At 45.7% G+C, this 13,879-nt stretch overlaps 3 protein-coding genes across 5 annotated transcripts; 2 read left to right on the top strand and 1 right to left on the bottom strand.

Moving 5' to 3' along the window:
• Positions 1–81: 81 nt before the first annotated feature.
• On the top strand, positions 82–1,296 carry LOC108164730. Its single transcript, XM_017300623.2, has one exon. The coding sequence runs from the start codon at positions 138–140 to the stop codon at positions 1,188–1,190; it is 1,053 nt and encodes a 350-aa protein (XP_017156112.2). The 5' UTR covers positions 82–137; the 3' UTR covers positions 1,191–1,296.
• A 1,260-nt stretch (positions 1,297–2,556) lies between these two features.
• On the bottom strand, positions 2,557–13,433 carry LOC108162887 (protein vav). 3 transcript variants are annotated; one of them, XM_033388455.1, is made up of 11 exons: positions 12,708–13,432; positions 12,455–12,636; positions 12,219–12,293; positions 11,105–11,779; positions 6,499–6,607; positions 6,225–6,392; positions 5,339–6,162; positions 4,898–5,275; positions 4,690–4,842; positions 4,459–4,630; positions 2,557–4,383 (listed from the first exon to the last, which is right to left on the bottom strand). In XM_033388455.1, the coding sequence occupies exons 1-11, from the start codon at positions 12,975–12,977 to the stop codon at positions 4,327–4,329; spliced, it is 3,063 nt and encodes a 1,020-aa protein (XP_033244346.1). In that variant the 5' UTR covers positions 12,978–13,432; the 3' UTR covers positions 2,557–4,326. The 3 variants fall into 3 exon arrangements, with proteins under 3 accessions (XP_033244346.1, XP_017153341.1, XP_017153348.1); XM_017297852.2 differs by lacking the exon at positions 6,499–6,607 and having other exon boundaries at positions 11,107–11,779; positions 12,708–13,433; XM_017297859.2 differs by lacking the exon at positions 11,105–11,779 and having other exon boundaries at positions 2,561–4,383; positions 12,708–13,429.
• LOC108162898 lies at positions 6,969–8,699 on the top strand. The gene is made up of 4 exons (XM_017297871.2): positions 6,969–7,105; positions 7,200–7,293; positions 7,471–8,217; positions 8,302–8,699. The coding sequence occupies exons 1-4, from the start codon at positions 7,066–7,068 to the stop codon at positions 8,501–8,503; spliced, it is 1,083 nt and encodes a 360-aa protein (XP_017153360.1). The 5' UTR covers positions 6,969–7,065; the 3' UTR covers positions 8,504–8,699.
• Positions 13,434–13,879: the final 446 nt, after the last annotated feature.

Genomic DNA, 13,879 nt, shown 5'->3' with positions numbered 1-13,879 from the left:
ATCGTTGAGCCACCACTTCCTGATGGCTCTGCGGTTGCTTTGCCAATTGCCGCACGACACGCTTCATTGGCCCCAAAAGAGCTAGAGGAAGGCCTTAAAAGGGCCGGCCGTTGCTGAGACATGATGCTTTCATTACCATGCTGTTGCCGGAGCTGCTGCTGCTGCTTGGCCTAGCCGTGTCCATGTCGGACTCGTACGACGGCAGTGTCAACTATTGGGAGGCGTTTTCACCGGGCAAGCTGCTGCAACGATTGGATGCACTCACCCTGACAGATGTGGACCAGAGCAAAATGGGAAAGCTTCCCGAAATGATCCAGGTCCTGGCAGAAACTCAGTCTCAGGCCAAGGCTCAGGCCGAACCCAAGGCGGATGAGGATGTGGATGTGGCGGATGATGACGTGGAGAGCCTGAGTGGCGAGACCAGCCATGAAGCGCCGCATTCTAGTGAGGATTACGAGCGCAACTACGAAAAGTTTGTGAAGGAATACTTCGATCGGGCTTCCTCGGACGATGGGGATGAGGGCAGCAGCAGCCTGGAGCAGACACAAGTGGACACCAGCAACCACAAAGATCAGCGCTGTCGTCGCGTGCAGCGTCAGGGCCAGCTCTGCGAGATTTGCCGCCAGGCCAAAAACAATGAAGTCTCGGAGACCTGCAGCTACTCGAATGCGGAACAGCCGCAGAAGTATGCCTATGACAGTGGCAGCCAGTACAAGCGCTATCGCGACAATCCGCAGGAGGATGACGACGGCAGTGAGCAGGAATCCGTTACCGTAGAGGCAAAGGAGGAGTCATCCGCCCCCAGCAGCCTTTGTGTGCGTCGGCAGAAGGGTAAGCGCGTCTGCTATCAGTGCAAGGACAGCAAGGGCAAGCGACTGGAGCGCTGCTACGATGTCCAGGAAAAGCAAAGAAAGGAGAAGGCCCTATCCGCAGTCGCATCCAAGACCAAGACCAAGTCCAAGGCCTCCTCCTCCAATCGGAAGCCACGTGCCCAACAATCACAGCAATCGGAGCAAGAGCAACGCATCTACAAGCGTACCATCAGCTACAGCTATGCGAAGGGCACCAATCCGGATGAGGAGCAGCCGCAGCCGGCGGAGATCACGACTGAAGCAGTAGCACTGCCAGCTAACCAACATCGTCGCCGCCGCTTGGTCAAAATACTTCGGCGACGGGGCCCCGTTCCATGATCGCACATTTCATTCCCGTTCCCGCACCGCTCCCCCTGCTCCCAGTAGCTAAGATCTAATATTACAAATTTTTTTGTTTGCAATAAAAGTTTTCATACAGAAAAGGGAGGACTACCCTATTAATTATACCCGATACTCAAAATGAGTATTGGGGTATATTAGATTTGTGGTAAAAGTGGATGTGTGTAACGTCCAGAAGGAATCGTTTCCAACCCCATAAAGTATATATATTCTTGATCAGCATCAATAGCCGAGTCGATTGAGCCATGTCTGTCTGTCCGTCTGTCCGTCCCCTTCAGCGCCTAGTGCTCAAAGACTATAAGAGCTAGAGCAACGATGTTTTGGATCCAGACTTCTGTGATATGTCACTGCTACAAAAATATTTCAAAACTTCGCCCCGCCCACTTCCGCCCCCACAAAGGACGAAAATCTGTGGCATCCACAATTTTAAAGATATGAGAAAACCAAAAACGTAGAATTGTAGAGAATGACCATATCTTTAAGACTGCGGAATCTGAATTGGATCGTATTATTATTATAGCCAGCATCAAGAAAACAATTTCATTTTTTCTCGCCCTGTCTCTCTCTAACACACACGTAGCATAGGCGGCTTTGCTTAGAGTAAAACATTAGCGCCTAGATCTCAGAGACTACAAAAGCTAGAGCAACCAAATTTGGTATCCACACTCCTAATATATCGGACCGAGACGAGTTTGTTTCAAAATTTCGCCACACCCCCTTCCGCCCCCGCAAAGGACGAAAATCTGAGGCATCCACAAATCTCAGAGACTATTAAGGCTAGAGTAACCAAATTTGGTACACACACTCCTTTAAGATGTCACTATAAAACGTATATCTCAAAATTTCACCCCACCCCCTTCCGCCCACACAAAGGACGAAAATCTGTTGCATCGACAATATTGCACATTCGAGAAAACTAAAAACGCAGAATCATAGATAATGACCATATCTATCAGATTGCTGAATCTGGATCAGATCAGATCATTTTTATAGCCAATAGGAACAAATCAATTTGCAGTGGCTACGCAGCGCCCGACGTCACGCTCAGACTGATTTTCTGTCTCTCTCGCACGCACTCTTTGTCGTGCCGGAGGAGAGCCATACTGACTTAGTATCGGGTATAACCGTAGAGTTGCGGTGTCCGCAGCAACTCACAACGTTCCCCCTCGTTTTAGTTATATTATGTCTCGCGAAATACATATCTCACTAGAAGTTCTTTACATATCCCATTAAACGATGGCTAAAAAATTTTCTATCCTCCACATGAAGACACCCCACGGCATGGGAAGTTCCTCCCGATGAAACACACAGAATATACATATATATATTTTCAATTGAACAACAATACATTCACAAAAATTTCCTTTATTAGGGCGTCTCCATTAGAGGGTTTCGGGGGAATCAGAGTCTCCTCGACTGTTTTGAATTCTTAGACAAACAAAGCACAGACACAATTTGGTTACGTTTTACACATTGGCATAAGTAGAGAGAACATGGAAGCAATTACGATTTGCGAACAACATTTATGTTTTATCTTAACTCTAGTTTTTGTAGCTGCCAAAAGAGATATAGATATAGATCGATAGATGCGTGCGTTTCAAAAGGAAAGGGATAGAGGCTGGGGTTAAGCATTGGCACAGCAGTAGTGCAAGTCGTGCGCACAAGTCGGTTATTAAATGCATTATATGGAATTGTTAACATTTTGTGAAACCATACAAAATACATTATAATCATGGGTCTTTAAGGCATCCAATACAAAGATAGATGTTTAGGTATATAGCTAGAGAGAGTCTTATCAACTATACGCTGTTTTCTTTATATTTTGGGGTGCCTTTTTGTGCCATTTGAACGGATAAAAACACTAGTTGCTTGTGGTTTGACAATTACAATATATGGTGTATGTATGTTTGTGGTGGGTGGCGGAGGGGGTCCTGCAATCAATTTTTATCAGACAGTAGACAACAGAATAGTATTTAAAAGAGACACCAAGATGCGCCCTACTGACTGTCTTATAGCCTAATGTTCGTTCGTTATAATGCTCACAAAAATTTCGTTGAATTCGTTGAGTGGACCGCTTAGCCGTAGTATTTTTTGCAAATATTGTTTACCATCGGCTAATATATGTATATGTATATAAGTGTAGTAGGTACATAATGAGTAATATATAAATTGTATATAAGACATCTATATAAATTGGCTGGCCTAAACTTTTCACTTTCTTTGTGTGTGTGTGTGTAGGGGGGATCGATCACCATGATCATAAATATATGACGTATATATTGATATTGCTAAAGCTTTTACTTCCATCATCATTCAGCATTGTTCTTTTTGTAGCTCTTTTGGCGTACGTTTTGTGTGTGTGTGTTTACAATCATTATATATCTATTATATATATATATATAAGATAGATAATGGATAGATTTATAAGGTGATGCACTTTTTTGTATATAGTATGAAATTATACCATATTTTTTAAAGCTTCTTTTTTTGTTTTCCTTTTGTATTGTGCATAAATAAAACTTAGGCAATTAATTAGTTTTTTAAGCTTAAAAATATACACACATGCACAAATACATATATACCTATATATATGTGCAATATACACACACATTTAAGAACATTTAATAAACATTATTTTTCGTTTTAGATGCTTTTCGTTTCGTTTTGTTTCGCTTCGTTTCGTAATTTGTTCTGTGGTTTGGCACAAATGTTTCGTTTCGTACGTTATACAGAGAAAAAACAAAACAACACAACAAAAAAAAAAAAAAAAAAAATATTACAACTTTAAACATAAACATAAAAACAATTTGTATAATTAGAATATATATATATATATTTAACTAGGATGCAGTGGCTGCCGTATCTATCTGACGAACTGGTTGAGGCTGGACCTGCTGTTGCTGTTGTTGCTGTTGCTGTTGCTGCTGCTGGTGGTTGTGCCGGTAGCGGCGGCGGTTGTGGTGGTCGTGAGGCTGGTGAGGCAGGGTATACCCTCCAGGAGTATGGCTGCCGGCACAACAACAGCTGCTGGCGCTACAATTTCGACTACATTAATGGCTGCCTCTTGGGGCGACATGGCCTTGGGTGTACCAAAGTAGATGAGCGAATTATAATATCAAAGCTCGTCGTTAGGGGAATGCTCCTGCACGTACTCCTTGGGAAAGTAGCCAACCTGTTGTCGAACAAAGCAGAGCATTTATATATATATTTAAGGAAAACATAGCCCCATAGGCTTTGCTGAACGTACTGTATCACCAATCTTTCCACGCCACCAGCCCTTGCTGTCCCCATCTTTGCCAATAACCAATATCTGGCAGTCGGTGCGCAGCTGCAATTGATTGCTCCCTGGCTTCGGTTCGTAATCGTACAGGGCAGTGGCTATTACCTCACGATATGGCCACTGCAACAATGTATTTAATCTGCGAAAAGTTTAAGTAAATAATCTAGATCTTGCTACATTCATGTGGGGACTTCTTACCCCGCGAAATTCTCGCCTAGATCGTTTCTTTCATAGTAGGAAACCAGCTCGACAATGGTCTTGAAATGTCTACGTGTCGACAGGCAATAGAGCATGCCCTCTGTGCCAATCTCCTGATTGATTTTCATATGTTTAATCACATGATCATCGGTTCTGAAGAGAGGAATAAATGATACATTAACAGAAAGACTTGGATAACCGTACTCACTTTAGGCTCAGGGCATACATCGTCTCATGGGCCGTCGATGGCCCCTGAGGGCGTACCCGCAGCAAATACGTGCCAATGCGTCGATTCTCCAGACGATTGGCCGCCGTCTCGCGATCCATGTTGCCCACAAACCAATTGAACTCCGTTAGCTGGCGATCGCAGACGGGCGGCGGTTGGGTTATGGGATTCTGCTTGCAACGACCCGTCGACGAGATGCAGCCCTTGTGGACGGCTATGAGGCACACCTTGCAGCGGTAGCCCTGATGGATGCGACCCTTCAAGAACTTGGAGCAGTGCCGGCATGATGTTGGTGTATCGAATGTGAAGATTTCCATTTTGTGATCCGTATTGCGGCAGCCAGGAGGGTCAAGACTCTCCCTAAAAACGCAAAAAACATCATTGATATAGATCATAGATACGGCGGGGGCATATACTACTCACATTGCCTCGGTGAGAGCCTTGCGCCACTTGTCCCGCTCATGCTCCGACTTGAGATACAGCGTGAAGGCCGTCTTGCCCGATTTGCGGGCCAACAGAAGCTGGTACTTGAAGCGCGTATCCCGGCCGAGGGTGCGTCGCGAGTGACTCTGCTCCACGCGGTAGTCGGCCAGGTTGTGCGAGTCGCGATATGTGTACTGCATGTCCCCCGTTTTGATGTGCAACGACTTGACCATGATGAGAATCTTGTCAAAGACAAAGGCATACCGGAGCTTGGTCTTTTGATCCTCGTGGGCCTTGATGTGCAGCTCCCCATCGAGGAGGAGGCGTCCGTACTGGAGCAGATCGTTGCCATTCTGGAGCAGATGCAGATCGAATATGCTGTCCTTCACCTTCTGTATGATAACCAGATGGTCAGAGTCGCGCTTCACCTCATTAATGTACTGCGACACATCGATCATGGCCTCCTTGGCCCGCTCCAGCGAGCGGTAGTCCTCGTGCTGTGGCGCCGTCTCCTTCACGAGCTTGTCCAGCAACAGATGGTACTTTAGGATGCGCTGCATGGGCACCGACAGTATGTCGCGCAACTGCAGCTTTCCCACATTGTACTCGCGCTCGCATTTCTGCACCAGCTGGTCGATGATCTGATTCTTCTTGCACACATCCGCCAGATAGTCGATGGCGCCCAACAGGCAGCTGCAGTACTCGCCGTAGATGAGGAATGGCTCACGGAAATCCATGAATACCTGGGCCATCCTCAGCTTGGTGCTGGGCGATAGGGCTTCTCTCAGTCTATCCAGGAATCTCGTGTGAATGTCGGCCAGCTCCTGGACATGAACACAAATTAAAAGGGGTTCGAAAATGATAACGATCTCTGGGGGATACTCACCCTAATTCGGGGAAATATTAGCCGCAGCTCGTCCTGGTTGAGATGCCGTTCCAACGGACCCATAAACTTCAACTTAAGGGCATTGAGAACATCCAGATAGTTGGACTCTGTGTCGATTAGCTCCCGTATCACGTAGTCGCGCTGCTCGAAGCTGGTCGATGAGGCTGTCTAAATGGGCGCACAAAAGCAGATAAATTAGTTCGGCAAGGAGCTGGATGGATACAGAGCGGCGTCTCATGCACATGGAGTTGCTACAACAGCAACAGCGTTCTACCTGGCTTCTACTCGTCCTGTGCAGGGCGCACAAGTCTTGGTAGACCTCCTCTTCTTTTGTGTTGGTGTGATCGTAACCGGTTCCATTGCATGCAATATTGTCGGTGGTACTAAACGAAAATGACAAAATCAAACAATACTAAATTATAATATCATAGAAATCGAACAAAAGCATAAACATAGGCAAAACTTTTAACGAAAACATAAAGTAAAATCGATACTTGAAATGTTTGAGCTCGATTGGTTTTGACCGCGTTCATCGAGCACAAAGCATCGCATCGATATCCTACATCCGATATTTTACTATTGAGACCTAGAACAGTGTGCAGAATTTCATTTTTTTAATTTTTGCTGGTGGTGTAGAGCTGTCAAACCATCGGTAGTGGCGCCACTCGATAGTTTTGATTTCGACCGATAAGATCTCGATAGTATCATTAATAGTAGCAAAACCATCGATACGACTGCCATCGACGGTTTGACACCTCTATTTTGGTATGTGTGAGAATTGTGCGCGGCTGAGAAAAATCGTAGAACCTCATCGGATTTTGTTTAATAACAAATAAACGAAATGGAGCATCATACATACGCTAAAAGTGACGCGAAATCATGTAAGTTGGACGACGAGCACACGTGTTTCCCCCGCTATTCTGATGCAGGCCATTTTTTGTCTTTTTTTTTTGTTTGTTCCTACTGCATTTGTAGGGACCGTAGAGCAGACGCGCCGCCTGGTGACAAAGCGCATAAATGCGGATCATATGTTCAAGAAACCCTCGCTGCGGAGCGAGCGGGATTGGAAGTAAGTTTCTTGTTTTTTATTTTATTGCGTATTGCCAGGGTACAGGCTTGCCTTTTAAACGGTGTACGAAATAAGCTGTGTAAAACGTATACAGGCATGGGGGGGTGTACGAAATAAGCTTTTTTCGGATCAAATGTATGTAGATCGAACACTAACGATGCATTTGCACTTCTACAGGGCTTTTAAGGAAACGGCTAAGATTGATGATTTTGATGGGAAAGAATTGCGAAATCAATGGCAAGCCCTGTTGCAAGGCTATCGCATTAAGAGAAATGGCATCAGTGCGCCAATCACCAATCAGATCATCGCAGCAATCAACAAGAAATGGGAGTTTTTCGGTGAAATCCATCAATTCATGATCAAGAAGAATGACCATCATTCGTATGCACAGAATGCGACGAATGATCTGAATGCGCAGTCGAAAGTGACTAAACAGGTAACCAAAAACGTAACCATCGAAGTGGCACCGGAAATCGTGCCCCCAAGTCCTAAAACTCCGAAAAAGGTGGTAGAAGTCAACCCAGTTGATGTTAATCCTAAGAAGGATATCGATAAGGGTTCCCTAAACGCAGCAGAGATTAAGACGGAAAAAGGTGAAGAGGCGAACGACAATGGTGTGGAGGTCGTCGTCGCACCTGAACCATTTGTTCTTATTCCTGTGACATCGAAAAACGTGCCACCAAATCAGCAGGACAACGCCGAGGAAGACGAGGGCGAGAAGGGTTTCATAGCCCCAACAAAGAATAAGACGGCAAATCGTTCTTTGACTCGGCCAATAGGGGAGAGAGGGCCACTCTCGCAATCTCTGCCCCCCACACCGTCCGAGAACAATGAAAACAACAAAACCTCGGCTCAGTCTATGGCTCTTAAGTCTCGCAAGCGTCCGGCTGAAGAGGAACTCAGCGAGAAGGATGAGTACTACAAGTGAGTTATCTATCGTATGCCTGCCTATCAACTGGTTAATGATAATGTTTCCCCTTACCGCCGCCTTCCTATTCCATTCCACAGACATCGCAGTCGCTATTATCAGCTTATGGAGAAGCGTCTCAAAGTATTGGGCCGGGCTGTGAGTAAAATGTTGATCCCTTTGGCCACATTTCTAGATGTTCAGATCGAGGTGCCGGGTCTAGAGAAGTTATTTGCAGCCGACTCGGAGCCATCGCCGGTTGGCAGTGTCAGTAGCACTGATGAGGACTCCAAACAGGAATAAACCAAGGGTCGAAACAGAGTACTGGGCGGGTAGTCTATAAGTAAGGAAGAAGAGAAGCCCAAGGCAGAGCCAAGGAAGCTACCACTGAAACAGGGTCCACGTTTTTGTTATCCCCTCGTATTATTTGTAATTATACCCGATACTCAAAATGAGTATTGGGGTATATTAGATTTGTGGTAAAGTGGATGTGTGTAACGTCCAGAAGGAATCGTTTCCGACCCCATAAAGTGTATATATTCTTGATCAGCATCAATAGCCGAGTCGATTGAGCCATGTCTGTCTGTCCGTCCCCTTCAGCGCCTAGTGCTCAAAGACTATAAGAGCGAGAGCAACGATGTTTTGGATCCAGACTTCTTTGATATGTCACTGCTACAAGAATATTTCAAAACTTTGCCCCGCCCACTTCCGCCCCCACAAAGGGCGAAAATCTGTGGCATCCACAATTTTGACGATACGAGAAAACTAAAAACCCAGAATCGTAGAGGATGACTATATGTTCTAGAGTGTAAAATCTCAACCAGATCGTATAATTATTATAGCCAGAATCAAGAAAACAATTTCATTCTTTCTCGCTCTGTCTCTCTCTAACACACAGGTTTCATGGTCGGTTTTGCCAAATGCAAAATATGAGTTCAAAGATCTCAGAACCTATAAGAGCCAGAGCAACCAAATTTGGTATCCACACTCCTGTGATATCGGACCTTGACCATTTTGTGTCAAAATTTCGCCACACCCCCTTCCGCCCCCGCAAAGGACGAAAATCTGAGGCATCCACAAATCTCAGAGACTATTAAGGCTAGAGTAACCAAATTTGGTACACACACTCCTTTAAGATGTCACTATAAAACGTATATCTCAAAATTTCGCCCCACCCTCTTGCGCCCCCACAAAGGACGAAAATCTGTTGCATCCACAATATTGCACATTCGAGAAAACTAAAAACGCAGAATCATAGATAATGACCATATCTATCAGATTGCTGAATCTGGATCAGATCAGATCATTTTTATAGCCAATAGGAACAAATCAATTTGCAGTGGCTACGCAGCGCCCGACGTCACGCTCAGACTGATTTTCTGTCTCTCTCGCACGCACTCTTTGTCGTGTCGTTTAATATTAGCGGCGTCTGCCGGAGGAGAGCCATACTGACTAAGTATCGGGTATAACTGTAGAGTTGCGGTGTCCGCAGCAACTCACAACGTTCCCCCTCGTTTTTTTTGTGTTAGTTCCTAGTTTCTGCCCCCCAAAGGAGTGCGTTAAAATCAGGAATAAACCAAAGGTCGAAACAGAGTACTGGGCGAGTAGTCTATAAGTAAGGAAGAAGAGGAGCCCAAGGCAGAGCCAAGGAAGCTACCACTGAAACAGGGTCCACGTTTTTGTTATCCCCTCGTATTATTTGTAATTTTTTTTTGTTTTTTTTTTTGTATTAGTTCCTAGCTGCTGCCCCGCAAAGGAGTGCGTGCAAAAGACTTATAAATAAGAAACGAAAAGGAAAAGACTATTACTTGTATTAACTAAAAACGTTATCGTAATTTAAGAAAGAAAAAAATACACACTGATAGATAGATGCTGTTGAATCGTTAAGCAAAGACTAGATTTAATGTTACAAGAAAGAAGGAAAGAAACAGAAAAGCTACACATCAAATGTTGGAGAAGAAAGGAAACGAAAAAGAATACAGAAAGCTGAAGACAGAATAAACAACAACATCGAACATAATAGCAATAGATATTACAACGAATTGTTAAACAAATCAAAATCAAGAAGAAGAGAACGCAACCGAACAAAACGTGAAATGGCATTTTCATTGAAATCAGCAATGGTTCAGGGGCATCAATGGGGCTCACGGCACGTGCATACCGAGCAACAATACTGGATTCTTGCGGAAAAGGGTAATCATTGCCGAACCAAAATGGTTTCGATTTTTAGCAACGATATGGCAGGAACATTTGAAGCCTCTATTTATAGGAATGTTTCAATAAGAGTAAATAATTACCCACCCAATCAATTATACATATTGTAGTGCGATAATCTGTTGTTTGGAGCTGGAGCAGCAGCCAATGCAAATCCAATAACAATCAGGCGGCGGCGGCTCAGACGGCTGCGGCGGCGGACACAGATGAATGATAGGGCGACAGCCTTATCGGCAAAGGGAATGACAGGCAGGTGTCCCCATAACCCAGTGTGTATTTCGGATCGATACACAATCCATAATCCACATTTGAACGATGGCTGGGCCCCACAAATTTTAGCAATATGCTGGACGGACGGGCCCTCAAACGGTGTCAAATATAGGTGGGGGTATCGTTTTGGGGATATTTTGCCTTATAAATGATAAATAAGGTAACGGTATAGATATACAAACAGAAGCAAAATAAAGAAAAGGCTAACCTTTGGGTGCGGTGCATTGCATTTGGTGGGTGTGATGTGTTCGGTAGTAGTTTTCTTAAGACTAAACAGATATTCAGAAGATTTCAGTACAGGTAGAGTAAAGCAGGAGAGGGGTAGAGCTGGTGGTCTGGGGAATGGGTTAAGAATGAGGATGAGGACTACGCAGAGACTACTACAGGGAGAGAGTAAGGTTAGTAATGGATAGACGGCACACCTCTGGTTTTGGCTTCGTTTGGAAGGTGACATAGCACAGATCCTCGTAGACCTTCTCGTCGTCCTCGCTGTAGATGTACGAGTACTCATGCTCCGAGGAGCTAGTCGACGGACATGACCGATAATTGTAGACAGCGGCAGCGGCCTTCTGCAGCCACTGGCTCTCGTTGATGAATAGCGACGAGTTGGAGGCATGCAACAGCGACAGTGTCGATGCACAAAACGATGCATTCGATGCAAATGCCTCGGCAGCAGCCTCCGAGGTGCTTGGCTTCGGTGCCTCCCGCAGGAGGGCAGCAGTGGTGCGTGTGGGCGCCAGGGTTTCCGGCGGTGAGGCGACTGTGGCCAGAGGCACGCCCTCAAGCGAGGCAGTGTCGTCCAGCGAGAGGTCAAAGGAGAGGGTTTTCATGGAACCATTGCCACCGCCATCGCCACTGCCGCTGCCGCCACTGCCCGAGTCATTATCCATGGTCCCATCGCCGATGTCGTCCATATCATCAATATCGTTGTCCTCGGTGCCATTCTCAATGGTTATATCGCTATTCTCATCCTCCACCGACACGGACCCAGAGCCGCTCTTCAAAGTCCGTGCGTAGAATCCTTCCCTGGCGATGGTGGCGGCGGATGATGCAGGCACGACGGCGGCATCGATGCTGTTTGTTTTTCGCATTTCACTGCCCGTCGGGAATGCAGTTTTGTTTTTGGGGGTAAAAGCAATAAACGCACACACACACACACACACACACACACAAGTTACAACACGCACACAATGATTGGTTGTGTGTTAGAAGGAGATAGAGAGAGATAGAGAGAGAGAGAGAGAGAGAGAGAGAGTTACAGAAATGATAGAGATAGAGCGTGAGAGAGAGCGAGAGAGTGCGTGTTAGATAAAAGCAACGGGACAATGGGATTTATTCAAGTTTTTCTTTCGTTTTTGTTTTTGATAAGCACCCAGAGAGGGACGCAAGGGCTTAGGCGATCTGTACGTGGACGCATAATGGTAAAGAGATTGTGTGGGGAAGGGGGAGCGGAAATGCAAAATACATTGCATATCCGTTATGCTGCAGAGAACCGCAGGAGGTGCATTTTTATGAAAGACACAACAAAACTTACGTGGAGTGCAGATCCTTGTAGATGGCCTCATCCGAATGGGAACGCTCGCTGGGCGATAGCAGAAGGTTGAAACCGCTGCAAAAGAAGATCCAGTAAGAATCACAATTGCGGGGAGGTGGTGTGATGCAAGCATAACCAGGGATGGGGTAACTGCTTCCAATAGCATTATGCAGAACAAGCAGTTTGATCCCATCTCTGGTGGTATTGGTGAACTGTAGTGCTCTTCACACACTCACACTAGATCCGGATGGAGCTGCTGCACCTTGCGACACTGCGACAGCTTTGAGAGCGTGATCAGCACCCGATGGAAGTTGGTCAGATCGTAGAGCATGGTGGGCTCAAACAGATCCGCATCGCGTATACCAAAATTATTGTGACAGACATCCAGGAAGAGCTTGATGTTCTTGCTGCACAGAAACTGGAGAAAGGAAAACCGCAATGATGATGACGATGATGTAGGAGGATCGTAATGGTTGCATGGTGCCCCACCTGGGCCATTTGTGGCTTGCGATTGAATTCCCGCGGATCCATGCTGCTCGGATCCAGATGGATCACCAAATTGCACAACAGGACGCCATCCCGCAGCGTCATGGCCAGTATACGGATCTCGGCGTCGGGCAGGGCGGCCTTGTGGTCGGGCGGTATGATTTTGCATCTTGTTAGCCAGGCGACGCATTCGCGCCATAGATCTGCATTGACAGCGGCGATACCGCTGCCAAGAGAGCTGCCAAAGCTGCTGTTATTGTTGTTTGATGCCATTTGCAATATTGAGGGCGACCAATTTTGTGGGCGGAGGCACGCGGAGATTGGGTGGGAGTTGACCTCGGACTTGGGCGTGTGTGTGGGTGCTGCTTATGCTGCTGCTGGGGGGCCTCGACTGCGGGAGTCGCAATGGCAGGCGCGCGCATAAATTTCGTTGCGTTAATAAAACCAATTGGGGCTCATCCGTGGGCCATCGTTTTTCCTGGACAGATTACTGATTACACAGATGCAGCAGAGATGCTGCATAAACTACATTAAAAACACAAGACGGACAGATAGATAGATAACAACGAAACGCGTACTCTATGGACTGGCACAGATTTTCCTTCACTGCATTTTTCTTTCGAGCGCTGGCGTTAATTTTTTTGTGTGTGTTTCTCTTTTGACTGTCGCTGAAAAAACGCCCGGAGGAGTGTGGGGGGTGTTGCAAGAAATGGGGGCCCAATTTGTTTGTGTACGATCAACATGGTGCTGTTAAACGCATTTTTGGGGCTCTGTTAATCATAAATAGTGCTGTTGACGCATCGGTTGATTGATCTGGCAGCCCTGTATATATAATAATATATATATATACCCTCTCTAGGTTACACACCTTGTTACTATGCAGAAATGCCACTTAGAGCCATGGCCCAGGCCCAGGCCACATCGAATATTTATACTAATACGGTATATGGGTATCTATTGGTATATTTCATCAACTACATTAATCAACTTAATTTAATTTGTAAGGAACATGGGGTACAGAAACATCCTTGCGCGGAGTTTTTGAACTTTCGCTCTCATATAACTCTGCTATATATATTATATATTCGCCAGGATTAGTTAGTATTTACGGTATATTTTAAAATGAGAAGGCTTATTTCGGTATTTTTCTGAAGATCACACGGTATATTTGTTCG

This window comes from Drosophila miranda, chromosome XL (genome assembly GCF_003369915.1).
Source record: "Drosophila miranda strain MSH22 chromosome XL, D.miranda_PacBio2.1, whole genome shotgun sequence".
NCBI classification, from domain to species: Eukaryota; Metazoa; Arthropoda; class Insecta; order Diptera; family Drosophilidae; genus Drosophila; species Drosophila miranda.
The sequence above is the reverse complement of the archived record's forward strand: the minus strand, read 5'-3'. Positions and strand labels throughout refer to the sequence as shown.